At 47.8% G+C, this 25,883-nt stretch overlaps 1 protein-coding gene across 2 annotated transcripts in view; it reads right to left on the bottom strand.

The window, feature by feature from the left end:
* Positions 1 to 25,883, bottom strand: part of ADAM23 (ADAM metallopeptidase domain 23) — a 731,894-nt gene that overhangs the window by 669,763 nt on the left and 36,248 nt on the right. For both annotated transcript variants that reach the window (XM_085648912.1, XM_085648913.1), the window contains exon 2: positions 13,428 to 13,654. In XM_085648912.1, coding sequence (XP_085505038.1) covers positions 13,428 to 13,654 — 227 coding nt within the window. The remainder of the gene's footprint in view (positions 1 to 13,427; positions 13,655 to 25,883) is intronic.

Below are 25,883 nucleotides of genomic sequence, written 5' to 3'. Positions count from 1 at the left end.
CCAGCAGCTTCTCCTCTTCTTGGGGGAAGGTAGCGCCCACTGTTCCTGGGGCGCAAATCAGGGGGCAAGTTCACCAGCAAGCCCTTGGAGATTGTTCAAAGCACATGTTGATTAAAAAGTCTTTTCTTCTCAAGTCTTTTCCTCCTCTCCTTCTTGCAGCAAGGCACCCACCACAGGCCAGTCTCACAGGTCAGAGACAGTAGTCCTCCATGCAGCTTTCCCAGGTCCTTCTCTTCAGGCAGAGTTTCTTCTTGGCGCAAACAGGATCTGATTTCTTAGGAGCAGGGCTCCTTCTTTTATAGCACAATTCTTTTGTTCTTTGTCGCCAGGGGGCCTGGGCCTGGCTCAGTCCAGTTTTGGAGCACTTTGTTTTGGTGACTCTGCTCTTTCCTTTCAGCAGCAGGGCAGAGACATCAGCCGCTTCACAGGGGGCGGAGCCGGCATTGTGGCGGCAGAGCACAGGTCTATTCAGAGTCAAAGGTTTACTCCTCCCACCCATCCTGGTGTAATCTCTCTATCCACCACCTGGCAGCCAGCCTGTCTCCTGGAATTTCCCAGCCCTGCTCCTTTACTGTTACTAGGCAGAACACACACACAGCGGAGGCGGACTGAAATGGCCAGGTCAGTAAATACTAACTTTCTAAAAGTAGTATTTACAAACACAGGATATTAAAATAAACTTTACTAAAAGAAGTATTTTATTATTCTGAGTTCAGGCATACTAAACTTGACTTTCTACCATGTTCTCTGAGTCCACTGGGATTACAGCGTGTAGTAATTCCAGCAGCCCATTCTGGCCTATGGAGAGCAGGTAGCCTTCAATAGTGAAAAACGAAAATGGCTGTAATTCACTATTAGGACATGCCACACACATCAGGGCATGTCCTACCTTATACCTACAATGCACCCTGCCCTTGGGCCTACCAGAGGTGTGACTAATATGTAGTTAAGGGAAGGTTTGGGGACTGGCAAGTAGGTGCACTTGCGCAGTCAGCGCGACAGTACCAGACTGCACGCAGGTTCTGCAGTGGCAGACCTTAGACACATTTTGCTAGGCCGCTTCTGTGGGTGGCACAACCAGTGCTGCAAGCCCACCAGCAGCATTTGTATTTACAAGCCCTGGCACTCCTGGTGCACTTTACTAGGGGCTGATAGTAAACCAAATAAGCCAAACATGGAAACCAATCAATGTCAACATTTTACCATAGGGAGAGCATATGCACCTTAGCACTGGTCAGCAGTGGTAAGGTGCCCAGAGTCATAAAAAAGCCAACAACAGGTCAGAAAAAATACAGGAGGAAGGCAAAAAGTTTAGGGATGACCCTGCAAAAAGGGCCAAGTCCAACACTTGGGGTCTGCCTGTTGTCGAGAGGTGCATTTTAAGTGCACTGCTTTAAGCCTCGCCTCACAAAGTCACATCACTTGTCCTGCTCCCAAAACGTGGTGCAGTCATACAATTGTAGGTCTTCACCCCTCAATTTGTGGCAAGAACAAATGCCAAATCAACAAATTGACATTCCACTTGTTCTTTCTTAGGTCTCCGCTTGAAGACCAGTAAGCAACATTCAACCATATAATTAGCAATACCAATTATGAAAGTCAGCTTTTGAATTACTTTACCTAAAAATGTTCTAATACCAGGCAGGACTAGATTAAATGATGGAATTTAGCAACATCAGCCTTACATCACAAACAAACGAGGTTAAAAGTTTTGAAGCCTAAAATAGGTTATTAGACACTTGATGTGTATACTAGCCTGGCATCATCAGTAACAACTGCAATAAAGGCACTAACTTGACTATTAGCTAACCATCTCTCTAGGAAGCAGCGGGGTTTATCACAGTGCAAAAGGCTGCTTTTATTGGAAAGCAAGTGGAGCAAAACTACTTCCTTCAGCTGAGCTACACATACTGATATGACCTAATAGACTTTTTAACAATTTGTTAGGAACCTATCTCCCTACCCCTAAACAAAACCCTCGCTAACGTTTTCCCCTCCAATTCCCCTAAACAATGAAGAGAACGCCAAAGATATGTCTTAATATATTTATATATTTTCCAATGATGACAACCCCAAAGTTATGTCTTAAGATATTCATGCATTCTCCTTTCTGTCTATACATTTTTTTGTTTGTGTTTGTGTTGCCTACTCGTCTAGGGACTAGGTCTACCTTATTGATTCCACTTTCCACCCTTCCCTGATCCTTTGTTCCCCCTTCACCCATTTAACCATCTTTCTGTCCTGTCCCCTGATCTAGCCACAACAAAAACCCTTCTGTGAGGTGTTATTTCTGCTCCCCCCATAAATATATCCAATCCAATGAATCTACTCCTCAGCCTTTGCTCTAAGCTCGGTCCCCTTGACCTTGCAAAATCATGAAATTTCCAAGTTGACCTCCTTCAACACCATGTTAATTCCTGCCAGCTTCTGGGCTCCTCTCCACACCCTCATGGGCAGTAATGTGAATAACACAAATGTGTCCTAGATATCCTTTTCCTAAGGTTTTGCATATGTTTCTTCTTAATCTTAGTCAATCCCAGCCCCGCAGACTGATCCAGGTAATTTTCTTCACAGTGTAACACCACTGCATCAGGTCCCATCCATTTCCCTCTGAATTCCCATAGTGAGGGCATCAGCTGCCCTCATATCATCCCACCGAAGCCATACCACTGCAGCTTCCTTTCATCATTGTCCAAACTCAGCTGGGGAGCAAAGAATTATTTTCTGGCTTATCCCCCAGCCAAATGCTCAAATATACATACTTCCTCCTTTCTACCTTTCTCCACCTCCTCACCTATGGAATAAAAAAACAAACCGTTAGGCCAACCTTAAAACCTGATGTATCCCTGCCTCACTTATCTCCACTTACAGTCGCTCTTCTATCTACCCAGGCCTTTCAGCCTGTTAACACTCGTCCTCAGCAGGCAACCTTTTGTTGACGCATCTATACGGAAAGAATGCCAAAATCCAGCTCTTTACACCATGTCTGCCTCAAGTATCATCTCTTTACCATTTTCTGTCCTGCAAGAGTGGCACAGTGTTCGCATTGCAGGTAAGTTGAGGCTGACATTGCAAACGTTGCATGGGATGGTTGGGTCAAAAAATCATTCTGGCAGGAGATAGTGGAGGGGCTCAACAAGGCCATCAGGTGGGCAATACAACTAGATATTGGCAAAGTGAAGTTTGGGCTTCTGCCAATGCCAAAGGTAAAGAAACTTAGTTGAAAATGTATGTCCCTAGAGTTGGTGCTGACTAAACACTGCATTGCAATACGATGGATGGCTCCAGAGCCTCTGGGAAATAAGGAGTGATTACGAGACATCTCAGAGTGGGCAATAGCTGAGGAGGTCCACATGAGACTGACTAGACGCAGATGATCTGCGTGCATGGGCAGCCATGTTGATAGCATTGGCAGATCCACCGGATGCTAGGTCGCCTTGAGTGTACTGACAAGGGAGGTACTTGGTTTGACTCTGGTTTGACTGTGGAGGGGGGGGCGGTTGCAAAGTATAGCTGTAAAAATGTGAGATTGGTTGCCCATCCTTGACATAGCTGGCAGGGGACCTGTAGATGGGAAGACAGCCGGAGCACCTGGACACGGTCGAGGGTAACTAGAGGATAGCAGCGAATTTGAACTTGTTGAAAGGATAGAGTGAGGAAGGAAAAGAAGTGGGGGTAGATGTTTCAACCTTCATAGGTCAATGTTTGTTGGTTGTCAAGAACTTTTATATGTTGCAAGTACAACGCAGCATTTGAAATGTATGTTTAGGAAAATCAACAAAGACTATATATTTTTTTAATGTATCATCTCATCACCTTCCACACTTATCCTCCCAAAACTATTTCCCCACTCTCATGTCTGACTACTGGACCATCCCCCTAGCTGTGCATGCACAAAACCCAACAAAGTCAGTAAAACAGGCAAACAACATGTTGCCTGAACTCCTTTCCCACATTACACTCCCTTTGCTTTTCTGACACATCTTACTCTTCCTTAAATTGAGACACAACCCCTGTGCGTAACCAAGTTATTTCTCCCATCTCTAAGCAGTTCCAGTCACTTCTTGTCCCTGGCAGTTCCAATACTTGAAATAGCCCAAAAAATAATATCGTGAATAATGCCCCAAATAACACACTTTCCCAGGTGTGTGTGTGTGTGAATCTCACCAAGTCAGACTACTCAACACCTTTATCCACACTGGGTTCATCAACTACAGTGTCTCACTTTTTTATCTAGCCCTTCCTGCCAAAATCCTCCTTACTAATTAGCCCCAACAATGGTTACAACCTCAAAGAAGATTCACGTAGAAAGCAATACACCAATGCCTGATGCATCAGAAAAGATCTCAACATCAAAGGGTCGTCTTGGAGCCACAGTAAATGGTCTCACCATTATAATGTTCCAGAAACTTAATCTACATCCTTAGGTCCTGTTTAGCTCTCTCTGTCATCCATATTCTGTGGTGTGGTGTTCTTGCCCCTATAATGGAAAATGCCAATTGCCTACTAGATGCCCTGTCCGGGGCCACCACGTTACAAGCAAAGTTTAAGTGCCCTAGACAGTGGGAAATAACTCAGCAAAGCTTTCTAGCATCAGTCTGTGACATTCGCTTGTTACCCCACCATGCTAACCAACAGAAAAATCATAGAAGTAGTGCTAGACCATCTACAATCTCCCCACCTGCAACACCACCCACTCTACAAATGTACTGAACTTCTCAAATATGGCACATGCTGCTGAATTGTTCCCCCCATAGTAGGCTTGAGGATTCTGTCCCCCCTGAGGTTTCAGGCCTCCCCTTCCTTCCGGTCTAGGGTCGCAATAGACTAGTAACAAACCCTATGTGAGAGTGATCAGGCAGAGCCTTGTGATGTGCAAGCGTGGTAGATGACAGCTCCTCCCCTCAACAAATCAGAGAGGACCGTCCTGCCAACACTTATCTTCACTTTGTCTCATTGGCTAGGAGCAATATACAAAGACCTACTGCCAGATTCACCTTGTCATGTGACCCAGACTGCATGCATCAAATGGTTAGGACAAGAAAATGACAACTTTCTAAAAGTGTCATTTTTGAAGTTGTTATTAAAAATGCGACTTTACCATTAACGGGAACCTGTCTACCTGCTCCCAATTGGAAGTTAGAGCTTATTAAATGTAAAAAGAGAAATCTCATATTCTCCTACAGAAGAGGTAAGGCTTTGTGGTAGTGAAAATAAATGTAGAAATTTTCACTACTGGGACATGTAAAACTTCCTAAAATTACATGTCCTACTTTTAAAATACACTGCACCCTGCCCTCTGGCTGTTCAGACACTACCTTAAGGGCGATTAATATGTGTTACAAAGGAAGGTCCACACCTGGCAAAAGGTTTATTTTGCTAGGTCAAAATGGCAGTGTTAAAACTGCACATACAGACTGAAATGGAAGGCCTGAGACATATTTGAAGGGCTACTCAAGTGGATTGCACAATCAATGCTGCGGGCCCAATAGTAGCATTAAAGTGAAAGGCCCTGTGTACATGTAGTACCACTACACTTGGGACTTACAAGATTGATTGGCAGCTGTAAAGTGCACAGTCCTAAAGCCAGCAAAACCGAAGTCAGTAACACAGGAGGGTTGAAGGCAAAATGTTTGGGGAGCACCACACTAAGCATGTGAGGTCTAACACCCCCTTACACCACGTTGTAATACTTTGAGGATGTCAACATATTCATTTACCAATATTCTTTTCTTAATGCTCTCAACAGGTGCCTGCCGAGCGTGTCTGCCACCCCCCTGGTTGGTAGCTTTGCTGGCTGTTCTAGTCCTTCCGCTTTTGTTCCTGTGAAGTCCACCACGCCCTTCCATGTCTCCTATCAATATCTCAGCCTCCGTGACCCTGTCCCCCCCGGTACCAGCCCTCAAGCTTTCTGTTTCTGTGCTATCAAAATTAGGTAATTAGGCATTACATCCTTGTACTAGGAACCCAGCCTATGATTCAATCCACAATTTCCGCATATTTTCAAATTCTCTCTCCCCTCTGCATACCACATACTCTTGGCACTTCCCTATACAGTCCTTTTTAGCTACCCCTCCTCTCCATTTCCCCATGAATTTGCCCAGCCCTCACACCTATTGACGCCAAAACATGACCCTGCAGCATCCTGACTCTCTGTTCTCCTTTGCTGCCTCTCTCTCTGCCCTTCGATCTTCAGCCTTATCCCTCCGACCAGCCCCTTTTCTCAGGTGGTACTCCTCTCTCATTTCGAACCTGGGCTACTCCTTTTGCCGAAATCACTGCCCTGAACTGGCTCCCTTCCATAGCCCCTCTTTCCTCTGCTTTGCTGCACCCCCTCAGCAACTGCCCCCTTTTTCATTATCGCCATACTCACTACCTCCCTTTTGGACTTGCTCCTTTTTGCAGGGTTATCCCCAAACCTTTTGCTTCTTCCTCCTATTTTTTCCTGACCTGCTGTTGTTGGTTTGAGGAGCTATTTACCAGTGCGAATATTCACCGGTAATTAGCTCTTGATTTTCTATATCCAACTCCAGACATAAGTACCTACAGATACCTTCAAGGTATGAACATCTGAAGTTAGGAATATAAAATCTATACTTCTCTATGTGCACTTACCTTTCAATATTGTGTCCTCAACATTCCGGGGGTCGATATTCAGTAGTATAATCCAAATTAAGCACCGACTATTATAAGCATTTATGGTGTTGTTTATTTTTCACGTTTTACCACCAGAGAGAGGAGCCACTATTACAACATAAGCCTGTAATACTAGCAGCCGAACACCTTTTAATACACTTCTAAAGGAAACGTGATATGAATCACTGGCCTTATCCAAGAGCCGACTTTTCCTAAAGCAGAAGCACTCCCGGGAAATACGTCCTTGTCATCGATGGGGAGAGACCGCAGAAATGTGTTGGGGCTTATTTATGAGCCCTTGCGTCACTTCTGAGCCGCCTGTGCGTCACTTTTTGTGATGCACCAGCAGCGTAAAAAAATTTGGCTTGCACCATATTTACAAAGTGACGCATCTAGATAGATGCGTCACTTTGTAAACCCCTGTGCCACATTATACCTGCGCCAGGTATAATGTATGCAGGGGGGGGGGCGTTCTGATGCAAGAAAGGGTCGTAGAAGTGACGCAGTGAAATCTATAAGATTTCACTGCGCCACTTCTAGGACGCAAATGCGTCAATATCTTACGCCTGCATCATGGCAGGCATAAGACTGACGCAGATACATTTCACATGGGACTTGCCCATGTGTAATGATCCATTGCTGGAGTTGTGTCACTTTTGTGACACACTCCAGCAATGCACCATTTTTGCACCTACAGATAAGTCAGAAATACTGACGTATCTTTAACTCCTTGCGACATGATGCGTCATACTGTAAATATGAACCATCATTTGTGTCGCAAGGGGGCTCAGTGAAAAGTGACGCATCGCTGTTTTCGCGCAACGATGCGTCACTTTTCATAAATGAGGCCCCTTGATTCTCTTTTCCTGCTCCGTTGTTGGCATGTCAGAAGCACTTTACATTTCTAAAAACTGACTCTACCAAGCTGCTCCCACTATTATAAGACGAATGAATCAGTAGGTATGCACCGCTGAGTCACAGGGGAGGTTTGCGGCCACATAAAAAAAATATGCATATTTTATTACAAGTACTTAAACTTTCAGACATATGGAATCATGTGAGTTCTGAGTAAGGAAAAGTGGGAAATAGCTAAGAAAAAAGCTAATTTTAGTACGGGCGTGTTCAATAAAGTAGAGTCCAATGCTGGTCGAGGGATGGTGTCACTAGCAGAAGCAGCAGAACCCTTGTTGTTTCATCACACTTCAGTAAGACACAGACAAGGTGGCAATCCTATGCCCAACACCAGCTGCAGACGTTTTTTTTTTTAAAGTGGGCATGTTCCTACTTTCTTTGTATGTGCCAATGCCTGACTGTGGCCCAGCTCTGTTTACTTTTGGGAGGGGTGAGGAGGTAAGGAAAGAAAAGTAGTGAGCCATGCCCCAGACAGACAGCAGACTGGACATAGAGACTCTGTCTTAGATTTGCTAAAATTTTGCACCAGATTTGCGTTACTGTGTGCAAAATGTTGCGGTGGCGTTTTCTTTCAAAGACAGATCAGGGCTTCTGTTACAAAGTTGGCCAAAGTAAAGGATAGTAGTGCTGCGTGCTTTGAACTATTTTGTATCACATGGCGTTCTAAGTGTAGTAGATGGGTGCGCCCATGGAATCAGCTAGGGGGTTTTGACACAAATTCCCATCTACTAGCAATTGTAGACAGGGATTTGCAACAAAACCTTACACCTCCTCGAGGCAGGCGTAATGGAGGAGACATTTCCCAATTTCTCCATACTTTTCAAACTTTGCAAGTGTGCTGCAATGTGGGAAAAGTATTAAAGCATAGTGTTATTACCGGAAGGCCCCCTTTCCAGTACAAAACATATGTTTCACAGATGCACACACCCTTGCACTGTGGTGAGTTTGTCACTTAGCAGCCTAAAGGGCTCTAACGCTGGGGAAGAGAAAAACAGCAGCATATCTAAATATAGATGCTGCGGTTTTTCACTCTTCCTTTGGAGAAATGCAGTGCAGCAACTTTGCTTACTGTGTTTTTTGCGTCATATTTTAGTAAATTTCCCCTCTGTCCTCCACACATGGTTGGCCTCCTGATTATCATGGGCTAAGCGGCTTTATAATAGGATGATTGCATCGTCAGATGTCCATTTAAAGGAAGTGCATCTCTAGCAAGAGTGAAAGCTCAGTGCAAAGAGGGTGAGGTAGAGCATTGACTGCTGGCAGGCTGGACTACAGAGATTGCTTGTGGCCGGTCAGTGTGGGCACCTCGGGGCACAAGTGAGTGGCATGAACAGAACTTTAAATGGAAGTAGCCCTACCAGTGTTCAGCACCGACAAGCAGAAATTAAAACCGGACTTTGATCTGGGTCCTCAACGGGCCCTAGTTTCATGTCCCTACCTCCGCAGGCGAATGATTTTCCCGAAAAGGACTGTAAAAACAACGAAGGAGGTAATCTGTGCCCGTGATACAATCCCTGTTTAATGTCACGTGTATCATAAACTCAATTTACATTCCTTAAGATTTGGTATTATTTCCCGTTGTTGGTTTCGGCTGTTTCATTTTCCATCCATCACTCGCCCTTGTAGAGTGCCCACTGATAGCCAGGTGCCCTTAAGAGTCTGGGTGGATTCAGTTGGTGAATGGGTGTCCATGATGGGGCACAATTAGGAGCTCTGGCGTTGAGCCTGAGAGCAGTGAGAGTTTATCACAGTGACGGTCGTAAGGTGTTCAGAACAAGCTCATCCTATCTTTGGCCTCTCTGCAGAGTGCGCAAAGTGACGGACCTGTATGTGGCAATTGCAACCAGTATTCTATAGAAAAGTAAAAGAGGAATGCACAGCTACTGAAACATTGAAGGTGAGCGAAGAAAATAAAATCGCGTGTGTGCCAAGGGGCATAGCAACCAGGGTCCCGCTGGTGCAGTGGAATTGGGGCCAAGAGGTGGGAGGGGGGCCTGCGTGCTCTGCTCCAGCTTCATTTTATTTACCTAACACCTCCATCTTTATGTTTTTTACTAATACCTGTCTAGGGTCTTGAGCTGTGATTTCTCTCCCCGGAGTTAGTTTTATGACGAGCAAGACACAGAGGGGTTTCTGCGGCCGTTTATGAACACCGACGCCGCCCACAGTGGTAACTTCATTTTACAATCCCTCCAATAGGCGGGGGTCGCATGTTCCTTGCTTGCACCGGGCTCGTGGTGACCCTACTCCGCCATTGCTTTGCTCTTAGGTGGCTTCCCATCGAAACGTGCTGCTCGTTCCAAAACAGCTTGCCGCGCTAACCAGCAACGTCACTAAATAGCTTGCGCAACAATTCAAGATCTCTGGAATGTCCCGGGCGCTCAGGAGTAGCAGTCTGCATCACTCGGCACCATATGTGCATTCCTGTTGTTTTTCAGAACAATCGTATCTGTTTTCATTGGCCACAGGGACCCATATGTAGACCCCTGCCTCTATGCTGAAAAGTTGAAACCTTGATATACTAAGCACTGACATGTCCATGCCTCTCCATATGGAGCTGTATTCCTCTAACTCATGTTCCCTCTCTTGTGAGGGTGCCAATCAGAGTGTGCTATTGTTATGTTATGGTAATGTGCGGTGGGTCTGATTTCTCATGTCCTTCATCAAAGACATCCCACTGGTATCCCTTTATGACAACGCTGAAAGCTGCCTCATCCTTTGCATTGAAAACAAGTGTTTTATAATCTTTTGTACTCACCTCTGCAGTCCACACAGGTCTAGCACACTTAAAAAAAAGCAAAAATAAATAAACAAACCAACAAAAAAAAATGGTGAATGAGAGGGAGAACTTATGGCACTAGACTGCAGGATGGAGCTCGGCCGGTACCAGAAGGGAAGAGCAGCCGAACAGCCGGAAGTGAAACTGGAAGCAGCACATTAAGAGAAGGGAGGCAGGACGTAGCTTCCGTGTCAGTATGAGTGATGGGGCATGTGTATATTGTGTGGAACGGAAGGAACAGCACTCCCAGGGCGGAGGGTGTCACGTGATGCTACCGGAACTAGGGAGTAGACAAGGGTCCACACTAGTATGTAGACAGAGGGAAGCAATGACCCAACTGTTTTAGGAATATGAGCATTAATCATGCCACTCAGGCTCTCTCGGCTTATTCTTTATTCATTGAATTGATTGAAAGATTCATGAAGGCCAAAATCAATGCATCAAAAGGAATGCGAACGTCTCCATTGTATAGTTAGTTGTGTGTGCAATAAAAAATGTATAAGAACAAAAACTCAACTGCTTCCTTCTCTAGAGAACCTCTGAATGTGCACTCTCTCGTTCTCTCCCTCTCTCTGTCTCTCTGTCTCTCTCTGTCTCTGTCCGTCTCTCTCTCTCTTTCTCTCTCTCTCTCTGTTCTTTCACATGGTTTTGCAAGGCATCTACATCAGGTACACACAGAAACCAGTGGACTTGCTGTCATCTGCAATCCAGTGTTACAATCACTACACATCAATTCTCCCACATAACCCGCAGTGCAGAAATCTGATCCCCCTTCCCACACCCTCAAAACCATCTGACTCCATCACTCCCAAACTCCTTCGATGAGCTCAAAGGAACCTGCAGCACTGCAGTTAATCAGAGCAGGATCCTGGGGTCGCCAAACCCTGATAGGGCGCTCCCTGTAGGAAAGTGTGCGAATTACAGTCAGTGCCTGACCTGCCCTCCTATCCTCTACTGTCCGCCCCTTCATTGGCTAGACCTGGTCCAAAAGGGAGGCCCCAGTTGTGAATTCTCCTTTCTATACCAGGGGTATCTGCCATTGGTCCCTGAGGTCCGGAGTCACGCTAGATGGTCGTGATAATCGCAAAGTAAATGATTCACGTGTACATGCATCGCATGTTCATTTATCTCTTTAGTTTATACTGATATTGTGACATGAGACAGGTGCACGAGGGCCTCCTTTGAACATCCCTGACATAAACTGATCCCCCTAGGAAACGTTTACTTTCATGGCCATCAAGCAAATATTTTCTGTCCATAAGCAAATCTGTACAATGCTAATGTGCTCAGAGCGCTCTCTTAAAACCGGTTTAGACACTTCCAGGTTGTTCAGTCCGGTGAAGCCACCACTTCGTTGCACAACAAAATTCTTACCCAGAGCGCCAATGTCAAAAATCTCTTAGAAAAATGATTCTAGTCATTTTTATAAAGTTACTAAAAGGAATTAGAATAGCAACATTGATCAAGCTAAGAGAGTTTTGAGCTACTAAATTCCATGAAAGGCATAACATATTCTTCACCAGTTGTCTCTGAAAGTACAGCTTCCCAAGGACTTCCAAGGTCGTTGCAGGCATGACAGATCAATTTATTCAGAAATAATCCCTAAATTAAAACAAGCAATCTTCGTGACTGCCAAGCCTCTTGCAAGTATGAAATGTGTCATCCCCTCAATTGTAGATGATGTTTTCTAGCTTGTACACTAAGCAGTAGACCCCGTATCACGCCCAATTCTTTACATAGAAACTGGCAGCGCCCCAGAGCTCTGAGTCTGACAATGTAGGGCAGAGGTCCTAATTGCCTTATAGGAGTGTCAGCAAGGCCTGGCACCCCGTAAGATGTGCGCCTTGTTGGCAAGCCTCAGCATCCACTTCTGTGTGCAACAACCCTATCCTGCACCCTACATATATTGATGGGAGCAATGCGCGCAGTGTGACGGTCCATCTGCTCTTGCTGGGATTAAAAAGGCTGCACGAGGGCAGTGCAGTTCTTGAACATATAAAATGGCCAGAGTGTGATCTTTTGAAGTGGTACCACAGGCAGGAGACCTAATGGCTGCAGTATGTCTTTATGCCAGGCTACCAATCACCTGACTTATGTAGAGGGAAGTGGATAAATCAAGAGTCTTTAGGTTCACCAGTCTTCTTGCAGGGATACTTTCCTGCTTCAGTGAGCGAGAACTGTCCCTGATCCATCTGCACTCTTAGAGATCCCAATTCTGCCCCCCACCCACCCCTCCACGCCCCAGGTTAGAAGAGAGGTCTTTTCTCGCATTACCATTAGGGCGTGGTCCACTAGTACAGCATTTTGAAGTTGTACTTGCACCTCATTCTATTTCCTCCTAGAGTCCTTGGGTCTAGTAAGTGCCCTAGTCAGGAACACACTAAACATTGGGGTGAGAAGCACCCTGGACTTGTGTTCCTTACAATGGAGTACACTACACACTGGTCTGAGCAGCACCCTTGACTTGTTTGCTCTGCCATGGAACACACGGTGCACTGGTCTGAGAAGCACCCTTGACTTGTGTGCTCTGCCATGGAACACACGGTGCACTGGTCTGAGAAGCACCCTTGACTTGTGTGCTCTGCCATGGAACACACGGTGCACTGGTTTTAGGAGCATCCCTGACTCGTGTGTCCACCCTCTGAAACACATGACTGTGCTCTCTGGGTGGAATTTCGAGGGAGTAATTAACACCTAGTATGTAGGGTGCTCTAAGGTCGGGCACACAAGCCCTACCTTAGAGCACACTACACACTGGTTTTAGAAGCATCCCTGACTTGTGTGTCCACGCTCTGAAACGCATACTAGTTTGAGAAGCATTCATGACTGTGCTCTCTGGGTGGTATTTCGAGGGAGTAATTAACAAAGACATACGATTGGCTGTGACAATGGCAGCTACATTGAACCGTGTTTTGTTGTATTATCAAGCGCATACCATTTCAAAGTCGTGAATGTTCACCTGGCTGCGACGGGGCAGGCTGCTCCATGCAAGAATGCGCAGTCAGAATCTCTATGCAATGCTCTGCCAATGAAGAGAGAGAGGCGGGCTTGGGCTACATGGAAGCGGCGCGGTAATTTCTGTCAGTCACGAGCCACTTACCTTGTTATGCTTCTGCTGGTCACGCGCCCGCGTGTCCAAGTCATGGTAGGGGCTCTCGCCGTCCATGTTGATGAAGTAGACGAGTCGTGACGGCAGAGTGGTCTCCTTTTGTACGGCATCCTGAGGGCCGCCGTCTGTGCTGCGTGTGCTGCTGTTGTAGTGTAACGTGTGTCCTTCTTCCGTCGGCGCGCTGGGCACTCCCTCGGCAGAGTCATTCCACGGAAGAGCTGTAGAGAGGGAAAACAGAGCCGCAGCATTAAACCTAAGTCTGTAACTCCTCTGATGCCACCCTGGGCCAAACTCTCGGTCTCTTTAAACATTTGCTAACGTGCAACCTTCACATAAGTCTTAGACATTTAAGGGCCCGTTAGAACAGTGTCTACATGAAATATAGGTCGGCCCTGAAGCCTGTCACATTCTGGAGGGTAAACAACAGTTTCACGATTCCAAGGCAGCAGCAAATAGTGTCACACATCTGTAGAAGTTCTAGCAAGAGCAGAAGGCAGCCTGCTCCCTTCCTGTGTGCAGAGTAAAAGTAAGAACAAATTACCAACATATGAACAAGGCTTCCAGGGGGGGAGTGCTTTACCCATGTGTGTAGAATTTAGTTTAATGACATGAGAATATTTGTTAGAGAATCACAGGAAGGGCCTCGTTTTGATAAAATGCCACATCCGGTAATTACCATAGTCTGTAGCATCGGTAATTATGGTGTGGTATTAGTAATGCGTTTCAATCAGGATCCATGTTATACACACCTTGGTGGGGCGGGGCTTATGGTTCCATCTGTTAAAGTGAAGGGCAAGGAACAGCATGATTGACGGTGTGTTTCACCTATGTAATTCAAGCTCAGTCTCACTCCACTCTCCTCTTGCTTCTCTAGAACCTGAACAGAAAGCTGCAAGAGTGACTAGAAGCCACGCAGGGCAAACGGCATAGTCTGGGTCCTTTTGGATAGGTATGAAGTTGCATTGATGGATTTCACCTACCCTAGGTTTTGTTTTAACTTTTGCCAGCTTCTTGGCAGCCATGAAGTTTAAAAAAAATTAAAGCTAAATTAAATGCTAGTGGAAAATCTGGCAACATTTATTTTTTGCCGAGAAAAACTCAGGGCAGGCAAAATTATTTTCATGTGAAATGTCTCAGATTCAAAACAAACTTTTTGTGAAAGAAAGATCTGCAGCAATACGATTTTTAAATGTGAAATTTCACTTGTAGTTCAAGGTATGTGAAGCTGTCAGGATTTTCAATTTTACAAAGATGTGATTATTTTAACTTTGCCAGCAGAATTTTAATTTAATAAACTCTGATTCCTTACCATTGAACGTTTCCATAATATATTTGAAAATAACTGGGCATGGTTATTATCATGTGTTTTCTCGTTACTGTATTATGGGCTTACTTATATTGGCAACTAGTGATATCAAAAATGAGGTTATCTATTGTACATCAACCAGGCAGTAACTCACACAGAATGTGTGCATGTCGGCGAGGAAACACTCAAGAAATTAGGAGTTACTTTTTAGGCCTCATCTACAGACAAGTGTAGCTGTCTGTTGTCGAAGATCTATTGTGAAGTATATTGTATATAATGTGGGTTTTATGTCAGCCTTTTGCTCATTATATGATCGCATTCTTGTCTATCTGACTGCCCTGCTCCTGGTTCGATGGCTTTCCTCCCAGTTCTTGTATCTGTCCCTCCAGAGGAGCATTTTGGTCTCTCCGTGTTTTGATTTGATCATGGCATATATCCTTCCACTGCTGATGTTAGGCGTTGAATGGCATTACATATGAGGAAATATTTTCTCTCTTCGTGACCCTAACTCCTCCTTCTCACTCGCTGTGTTTATTAAAAAAACAACCACTTTATCCATAATAATAGCACCATTTACTTAATATGCTAATGGAGGCTTGTTAGAAATGGGATTTCTGGTTGGCTAGGGCTTGCGCCTAAGTCAGGCAGAAACCACCACTCTAGTCAGGTCAAGGGGGTTACATGCTGAAAATAACCCCTGCTCACCCCCTTGGTAGCTTGGCACGAGCAGTCAGGCTTACCCCAGAGGCAATGTGTAAAGCGTTTGCGCAACACACACACACAGCAGCGACACGCTAGGCACACCACAAAAGAAACTCCACATAAGGTTATATAAATGAAATAGCCTTTGTATTCCTCATAAACACATTAGAACATAATTACAAATGTACACTGTGACACCTGGCACTGGGTTATACTTTACAGGGGATTATATACAGGACAGGGCCAATCGGGCCACTGTCATCACCATTAGAACAGGTAAGTAATAAAACCACCAGTATCTACTGGTACAGACACTTTGCATAAATCACATTAGGCATAAGCATTAGGCATGAGCACTGGGCATAAAAACATTATGCGCAATCACATTAGGGCCTTGCGCCCTACCAGAACATCAGGTGCTCACAGGCAAACTGGCCTTCCTCAGGGGCCTGTCTGGGACTTCCCCACCATGCTTTATGTCCAAATAGTCAGGGCTCTAAGCTCCCATGGCAGCAGGATACAGGCCCAACAGGCCGGTACCAAAAATAGGCTGGTACAATGCTGGATCCGGCCCCCATTGGTGTGTCTGGGGCCAGAGCCTAACCTGACAAAGGAGGGTGTGAGCACTGTATTATGGGCTCACTTATATTGACAACTAGTGATATCAAAAATGGGGTTATCTGCTGTACATCAACCAGGCAGTAACTCACACAAAATGTGTGCATGTCGGTAACTCACCCTGGTCTCTCTTGAAACCCAAAATGCCCCCAACGTTACAGCTGCCCACAACCTGGCGGTGCAGCTTTGTGAAAAACTCTAGGCACCAACAGTGCCTTGGGAGCCCCTCCTTCCCGGGGCTCCTCTCCCAGGATGACTCGGCACCAACAGTTCCTCTCTAGCCCCCCTCACCTGGACTTCTTTTGTGGGCCAAAAAGGAAAGCCCCTTTCGTTACAGCTACCCACGGTCTGGCGGTGTAGCTGTAAGTAAGGCTCTGCACCCACAGTGCTCCTGACAGGCCCCACTCACTGGGGTCTTTCTTCTCCTCCGGCAAGGCGCAGGACTTCAGCCGGGAGCCCGCGATGCTATGGTACTCTTTTCCTGGGGTCCGGTGAGCCCGCGGGGCTCCGCCTCTAAATGCAGGCACACGGGGGTTCCTTCTTCTTTCCGGGCGGCATTCGGGGCTCTCACCAGCACATGGGGCCCCTCCCACCTCCAGGGTTAACCATGCCTGACTTCCAGCGGCTACGTCCACCCTGCTTGGTCCGCCATACATGGCTCGGCCCCGCCCACAACCAGGCAGCTTGCCTGTCTTCCTGGACGCCGTTCGTGGTGCGGCGGCTCTCGGTGCAACAAAAATGCGGGGTGGGCTCCTGCTCCACTTCCTGGCAGCACGGGGGAATCCCCATGCAAGGATTCCTTGGAACACTTTGCGGCACAGCGCTGTCAAGCACCCAGACCCCTGGGGCACTCCTCTCGCCCCGGGGTGGTGTGTGCCCCTTTCTGGGGCTCCGGTCACTTTAGGGAGGTAAGCGCGGCCCACGCTTTGGGCTCAGGCAATAAAGATGTAGCGCTCACGAGGCGCTAAGTCCCAAGGTCCCTAGGGCAAAGCTAGGGACAGGCAGACCAGCACATAGGGACCCACAGGGGATAGCAGCTGGGTCCCACAGCGGTTCCTCCTTACGTCCAGCAGTCCTTCGGCTCCAAAAACAGGTACAAGTAAGCACACAGACATGGGGTCACAGCTCCAATATTTATATTCCCTGTGTCCTTTGTTCTGCCCTGGCACAGGGCTTGGGAATCCAGTCCCGACTGGTTCAGGGGGGCACTGAAGCATTCTCTATACAGTGCTCACACCCTCCTTTGTCAGGTTAGCTCTGGCCCCAGACACACTAATGGGGGCCGGATCCAGCATTGTACCAGCCAGGCACAGACCTATTCAGGGTCAGGGCTTACTCATCCCACTACTCTGAATGCAGATCAGGTCCATTCAGCCTAGCGCTGACTCACCCAGCCCCTCTGGAGCCACGGCACATCCCCAGTCCCTGTCACTCCAGAGCCAGACATGCAATACACATCAGGCAGGCACAAAGACTAGCGGAATTTGCATAGCCGCCCTACGCAAACCTCCGCGAAACGGTAACAAATCTCCACGAGCATGCAGAAATTCCGCGAACACGCGGAATTGCTTGTTCGCATGGGCGTCCGCAGAAATTTTTCCAGGGGGGGGCGAACCTGGCAAATGAAGGGGCGTGGCTAATGTTAATGGGGGCGGGGCTAAAATGGCAGACAATCCGGATCGGGTAATGTTCAGGCCAACCTGAGAAAAACAAGCATTGGCATAGCCAATAGGTCTCGCCTTTGGGACCTTATGACTGACTCACAGACTGAAGAACTTATATAGCGCACTTCTGCCAAGGCGTCTTGGCGCTGGGTAAGTATGATGCCGGCAGTATAAGTATTTAGTTCTGCAGCAGGTCCCAAACGCGAGACCAATTGGCTATGCCAATGCTTGTTGTTATATCTGGGCATGTTGAGAGGCTAGGGGACTGGGTCTCGATGTCAGGTTGGGAGCACAGCAATGACCTGCTCAATTTGAATGCGTAGATAATACAACCGGAGGGGTGAAATGAAAGGTTCACTACCAGGAATAACAGGAAAGTAGAAAGTTAGGCTGGTTAGAAAGGTAAGGAGGGGTAGAGGCAGGCATGGTGGTGAGGGGAAAAACAGATGCATGCTAGGAGAGCGCTGTGAGGGAGTGAGGCGAAATGGGAAGAGGCACTGAAGGTGGGTCGGGTAAAGACCGTAGTGAGGCAAACAGAAGGGTAGCGAGGGGTGAAGGGTAGACAAAGAAGTGAGGTGTAGAAGTAAAAGATTCAGGAGCAGAGACAGGTAAATCAAAGCTGTAGAGGGAAGAATAACGCAGTCGTAGAACCAGAGAGGGCCAGGTAGAGAGAGGGAGAGGTGTGTCAGAGACAGGTAGAGACAGCTGAGGAACAGGGAATAATAACGACTGAGGTAGACAGGCGAGGTAGAGGGGTGCGTTGATATAAAGGAAGTGCAGAGATGTGTCACAGATGTTACTGAAGAGGAAAAGAAGTAGAGATATTGAGAAAGAAGTAAGGCACAAAAATAAGTAAGGGGTGAACAGAGGTAGAACGAGTGGAAGGGGAGAGAACACGTAGCAGATGAATGGCAGGGTAAAATGAGCGATCAGGCAGTGAGTGTGAGGAGTGGGATACAGAGGCATATGTGGCAGTGAGCGCGAAGTGCGGGGTACAGAGGGATATGTTGTGGCAGTTAGCGCAAGGTGTGGGGTACAGAGGGATATGTCGTGGCAGTTAGCGCGAGGTGTGGGGTACAGAGGGATATAAGGCAGTGAGCGTGGGCAGGGCCGACTTTAGCGCTCGTGGGGCCCAGTGCGATAATGCTTTTTGGCACCCCCAATGACCACCTCCACTTCAGGTTCTTCATAACCATCCTTTAACAGCGCCCCTCAAGCCTCCGTAACCATTCAGTCTCAGGTGCATTTAATTCATTTTATAGCGCCGCTCCTATCAGTGTAAGGTGTCACAACACTTTACATCACACAGATTACATAGAGACAATCAATCATAGGTGTGTAAATCAGTGCATAGGAAATGTTACATAAGAGAGAGGACAAGAAGGTGTAGGAGTCACATGTCATCCATACAGGTAGGCAGGATAGTTTAAGAGTGCTTGGTCAGGAGAATCAGAAACCTAGAATTTAAAACCTAGCACCATGGATGGGGGGGTTCTCTTTATTAATAAGAATTGATTTCTACCCAAATTAACCCATTTTGCCACATTAGGATAATGAAAAACTGGGGGGAAATCATAACGCTCTAGCCCAGTTTGCATGCATCTTTGCTAACAGTTACTTGCTCACTGTTCCACATTAGGATTTTAACTCATAAAGAGTTATCAACAATATGGTCTCTCTGACAAAAGTGTGACCCACTGACCTATTTACATTACATTATACGCACTTTGTGAGCTGCACGTTCTTTGCAGCAAGCATAGTAACCCTCTGCGCTCCCTTAGGATGAGTAGAAACTTCCACTACACAAAACTTTGATCTCTCCCTCTCTCTAAGGAAGTGCATTAATCACTGCAGTCATTTAGACATTTTTATAGGTGGCTGAAAGTTTCTAGGAGTCCAGGAAAGAAGCAGGTGCTTTTAAAATCATCATATTAGGGCCCCCTACACGAAGTCAGCAGCCGGTGCGGTGGCACCGGTCGCACCGCCCTAGAGCCGGCCCTGAGCACGGGGAGTGGGATACAGGGGGATATGAGGCAGTGAGCGTGGGGAGTGGGGTGCAGGGGGATATGAGGTAGTGAAACATAGGGTCGGGACGTCCTGCCAGACATGATAGGGTGCATACTGGCAGATGGATATGTTATTGACACAAGTCTGTGTACGTTTTAGTGGGATCTGAAATCCGGGCTATGCTGCAACCTCAGTTTTTGACTTGGGAGAATAATGCATCGACACCCCCCCCCCCCCACCCCCCCCCACCCTGAACTTCATTCAGAAGACCCCTTGCTCTCAGGCTACAGAGTGTTCAGGGCTGGCTTTAGCGCTGGTGGCGCCCAGTGCGACAAAGTTTGTTGGCGCCCCCCACGGGCGCTCCCCACAGACTCCCACACTACTACCCTTTAACAGTACAGTACCCCCTCAAGTCTCCATAACCACTCTCTCTCAGATGTATTTAATAGTGCCACCTGTACCAGTTTAGGGTGTCAGAGCACTTTACATCGCAAACACTACTCAGATGCAATCAATCATAGGTGTGTAAATCAGTGTATAGGAAATGTTACATAATACAGAGGACTACAAGGTGTAGGAGTTGCATGTCATCCATACTGGTAGGCAGTTTAGTTTAAGAGTGCTTGGTCTGGAGAAGCACAGACTCAGAAAGTAAATCAGAACCCGATGGTTGGAGGTTACATTTCATAATGATGATTTTTTTTTTACCGAAAGGATCTCTCTGACAAAAGCACTGACCTATTTAAACTATATGCATTTTGTGATCTGCATGGTACACATTCTTTGCAGCACACACATCAACCCTCTGTGATACATAAAATGAGTTAAAACTTCCGCTTGACAAAACTCCTTTTCTCTCCAGGAAGAACATTAATCACCAAGTTATCTTGACATTTTTATTTTTGTATGACAATTTCGGAGGCCGGCAATGCAGCAGGTGCTTTTAAAACCATAAAATACTTCCAAATAGGCGCCCCCTCGAAGAGTCAGCACCCAGTGCGGTGGCACTGGTTGCACCGCCCTAAAGCCGGCCCTGAGAGTGTTAAAAGGAGGTCTTTGTGTCCAGACCTAACCACTCGTGCTTGTGGCGCGCAGCTCAAACCGGCCATTGTCATTCTGTTTGTGGCAATCAGCCGCAGACAGAATGACAATGGGCGGGAGGGGCAGCGAGGAGGAGTGCGAGGAGCCCCGTCAGGGACTTGAGGCCTCTGGCAGGGAACAGCTCTGCTCCCTGCAGGGCCCGTAATCCCGGACAAAAGGCATCCGTAAAAGCATAAGTGGCCACAGGGGGGGCAAGGAGGAGCAGTCCAGGGGGGGGCAAGCGCCCCTCCTTGCCCCCCCCTGCGGACGCCCATGCTTGTTCGCGATGCTTTTTTCCTGTTCGCGAATGCTGTTTGCGTGCTCGGGGAAAAATATCTTGCGAACACGCATTTTGAGAACGCGAACAAGCAAAAAATTACACAAAGTCGTGGATTGCAGAATTATGGGCAATTTCGCATTCTCCGCGGAACGCGAAATTACCCAAATTCTGCAAATTCCGTGAGCGGAGCGGAATTTACCGCCCAGGCCTAACAAAGACGAATAGCACACAGAAATACTAACTTCTAAAAGTGGCATTTCTAAAATAGGAAAAAAAATCTGCGCACACCATTATGCAGCATTTATTATTACTAATACTATTCCAAACATACCAAACTTGACCACGCTGCTCCTCTCATATTAGAAATTACCACTGAAACACTTATCAGGGAATCCCCAATGCACCTATGAGAGGGCAGCCTCACAGCAGTGAGAAACCAAAATGGCTGTTTGTCACTACCAGGACATGTCACACAATTAAGGTACATGCCCTACCTTTTACCTACAATGCACCCTGTCCATAGGGCTAGCTAAGGCCTACCTTAGGGGTGATTGACATGTAGCAAAAGGGGGGTCACAGACGTGGCACCCACTTTATGTGCCACGGCACAGCGGCAGTAAAGTGCGCGCGCGGGCACTGCAATGGCAGAGGCCTGAGACAGGTTTGAAAGGCTACTTTGGTGGGTTGCGCAATCAGCACTGCAAGCCCACCAGTAGCATTTAATTTACTGGCCTCGGGTATCTGAGAAACCACTTTACAAGGGACTGACAGGTAAATTAAAATACGCCAAACAGGTGTAGACCATTCTTATCATGTTTACCTCAGAGAACACACGCACTTTACACTGGACAGCAGTGTTAAAGTGCCCAGAGTCCTAAAACCACCAACTCCAGGTCAGAAAAAAGACTAGGAGGAAGGCAAAAAGTTCAAGGATGACCCTACAAAAAGGGCCAAGTCCAACACAACCACATTCTAGCCAAAAGCCAGGGTAGACCAATCATAACCTTGATGGGCTTCCCTGCTTGGGGCGATAGAACACAGATGCAGGCCCGCAACTGCAGGGGCACACTCCAGTTCTACGCCAATCTGAACCCATGTGGTTCCCTCTGTCTAAGCTCCCAGGACCAACTACACTACCACACTGGTACTCCCTAGCTGTTGGTGGCCAGGACCAGGACCGAGGCCATCCAGATGTCTCTGGTCCTTGCCATCTCCCAGAGTGGGGGGCAGTAACCCCTGGCACATAGTAACCATTCTCCACTCTTCCTCTCATCAGTGTAGTTCCAAACTGCCATTGATCCTCCAAACTAGGGTCCGCACCCTCAGGCTGACCAGAGCTCACTGGCGAGGCTCTCCTTCCCCTACCTTTCCTTCCGGGGTCCTGTACTTTCCTCCTGGGAGAGGCACCCTCAGAACCAAAAACTGTCAGGACACTGGAATCAGGCCTCCCAAACAATTCTCCCAGCAGTTCAGGACCTTGACCCTGCAACTGGTCTCCCAACCTAGGGTGTAAACCCCTCAGGTTTACCAGGGTCAGAGGCGATGACTCCCTCCCTCTGCACCCCCTTCCAGAGTTCTACACCCTCCCACCTGGAGTGGTACCCCCAGAAGACAAAACGGTAGGGACACTTGTTATAGATGTCCTTCCCTCAAGGTCAGGCAGAACCTGAACCTGGCCTCCCAACCCAGGGACTAAACCCTGCGGTTGAACCGCGGTCAGAGGCGAGGATTCCCTCCTTCTGTACCCCCTTCCAGAGTTCTGCACCCTCCCACCTGGAGTGGTACCCCCAGAAGACAAACCGGTCAGGACACTGCTTACAGATGTCCTTCCCTCCAGGTCAGGCAGAACGTGAACCTGGCCTCCCAACCCAGGGACTAAACCCTGCGGCTGAGCACCCGCCTGGCACACCAGGACTTCCCGGGGAACACGCATGCCCCACCAAGGATAACACATACCTCATGTGTTGCATGACAGTCTGCCTGGAGGTGATCCCCCGACCCCTGTCCATCCGACAGTGTGCGAAGACCCCCCAAAACAGAAGTGGTGTCACCATGGTCACTCCTAGGAGGCTCAACCCTTATGGCTTGCCCCTGACCCACTGGTTCTTCACAGGGGACTCTCTCCTTCTCTCACCCCATCTGGACTTCTGCACCCTCCACTTAGGTGTGGCAACAGCAGACACCAGAACTGATGGAGGTCTGCTTACAGACACTCCAAGTTCTCCTGACACTAAGAGATCCCCCTCAACGGATGTCCTACAAGTACAGTGTAGGCTCCCCACCTGGTGTTCCCTTAAGGAACCCTCCAGGCCCTGAGACTGAGTTTTGGGCACCTTGGTTTGCATCCCATTCTCACTCAGTCTCTGCAGAGACAGAACGTGAGTCCCTACACCCCTCTTACTACACCGGGACCTATTTGGGCTACTGCAAACCTTTCTCACCACTCTGGGCTGGGAAATACCTGAGCCACTCCTCTTAGGGTCACTACCCAGTGCCTCCTCAGACCCTCTGGCACTCACTCAGAGGTCTGCCTCCCGTGCAAGCTCCCTGAGATCAGAGAACTCACACTCCAACAGGTGTTGGCGTAACCCCAGAAAACAATAACTGAACATTTGCTCTCAGACAATCAGATTGAACAGCCCTTCAAAATTGTTTGCTGTGCTACCCATCACCCATCCTTCTAGTGCATCACAACACATATCCACAAACTCCCCCCTAGACTGGTAAGACAGTTTCCTACCTCAATCTGTACCCCTCAGGTGTGACACCCTCTTCCTGGAAACTAGGTACCATTCTCTGGGCTCTGAGAGTGGACGCTCCCACACTGGACTCCATATTGCTGCCGCCACTGAACCCCACCCTCACTGGTGAATCTAGACCACTGAAACTACACTCAGGGGACAACCTTTCCTCAAGAGCTAGTTTCCCCCTCGCGAAGGCCCTCTCTGCCTCTGCCATCCTCTCCTGCACTAAGACCCTCTCAGTCACTAGCTTTTTCTCCTTCACACCCAGCTGCGCTAGCTCCAACCTGGGCCTTTCCATTACCAGCTGATGCTCCCTTTCTTCCCTCCTATCCACCCACTCCTCTGGGGACAGGGAAAGGGATGGGGCACTGCCCCCGGCACTGGACCCAGCAAGGGACTCCCTATCTATGGGGTCCTCACTACCTACTGGCGTCATTTTCTCCCTCCTGCTCAAACTCTCCAGGGCCACTGCCCTCTAGGGGTGCTGGTCGGGGACCCTGTCTCTCAGAGACCTCACTGATCTCGGGGTCCTCCCCCCAGACTCCTCCCTCACCCAGTTTTGGGATTTCAAACAGGCCAACACGGCCTCCGGCAGTTCCTTCTTTCTGGTGGACCTATGCATTTGACACCCAAGATCCTGACAGAACCTCTTTAAATCCTTCTCAGTATATTTACGCAACATCCTTACATTAGATGCACTTTCTGTCACAATAACTGCTGGATCACATAGGTGAGACATGACTAACACTTTTAGGGGGGTCACTAACATTTTTAGAAGAGCAGAAAAACACAATTCAAAAATGACACTTTCAGGAGAAAAAAGAATCAGGAGAACAATTCCCCAAACATGTGATTAGTCTAAAATTGTAGAGTTTGTAGAGTATGTAATTCAATCTGTGGTACTGCGCAAACGCAAGTCCTATCCTTACCACTGCCAACCAATGTTATAAATGGGATTTCTGGTTGGCTAGGGCTTGCCCCTAAGTCAGGCCTAAGTCAGGCAGAAACCGCCACTCTAGTCAGAGCAAAGGAGTTACACGCTGAAGATAAACCCTGCTCACTCCCTTGGTAGCTTGGCTCGAGCAGTCAGGCTTATCCCAGAGGCAATGTGTAAAGCGTTTGCGCAACACTCACTCACAGCAGCAACACGCTAGGCACACCACAAAAGAAACTCCACACAACATTATATAAATAAAATAGCCTTTGTATTCCTCATAAACACATTAGAACAAAAACACAAATGTACACTGTGCCACCTGGCACTGGGTTACACTTTACAGGGGATTATATACAGGACAGGACTAATCGGGCCACGGTCATCACCATTAGAACAGGTAAGTAATAAAACCACCAGTAACTACTGGTACAGACACTTTGCTTAAATCACATTAGGCATAAGCATTAGGCCTAAACACATAATGCACGATCACATTAGGGCCTTGTGCCCTACCAGCACATCAGGTGATCACAGGCCAACTGGCCTTCCTCTGGGGCCTGTCTGGGACTTCCCCGCCATACCCTGTGTCCAAATATGTCCAAATAGTCAGGGCTCTAAGCTGCCACGGCCCAACAGGCCGGTACCAAAAATAAGGGTGCGAGGGTGTAACTCACCCTGGTCTCTCTTGTGACCAAAAATACCCCCAATGTTGCATCTGACCGGGACCTGGCGGTGCAGCTGTGTGCAAAACTCTAGGCACCAACAGTGCCTTGGGAGCACCTCCTTCCCTGGGCTCCTCTTTAAGGATGACTCGGCACCAACAGTGCTTCTCAAGCCCCCCTCACCGGGACTTCTATTGTGGGCCAAAAATGAAGGTCCCTTTCGTTGCAGCTACCCGTGGTCTGGCGGCATAGCTGTAAGTGTGGGCCTGCACCCACAGTGCTTAGGACAGGCCCCGCTCACCGGGCCTTTCTTCTCCTCTGACAATGCGCAGGACTTCAGCTGGGAGCCCGCGAGACTCCGGTACTCATTTCCCAGGGTTCGGTGAGCCCACAGGGCTCCGCCTCTAAATGCAGGCACATGGGGGTCCCTCAGCATGGAGCGGAGTC

This window comes from Triturus cristatus, chromosome 3_2 (assembly GCF_964204655.1).
Source record: "Triturus cristatus chromosome 3_2, aTriCri1.1, whole genome shotgun sequence".
Classification (NCBI taxonomy): Eukaryota; Metazoa; Chordata; class Amphibia; order Caudata; family Salamandridae; genus Triturus; species Triturus cristatus.
This window is presented reverse-complemented; position numbering and strand designations above follow the sequence as displayed.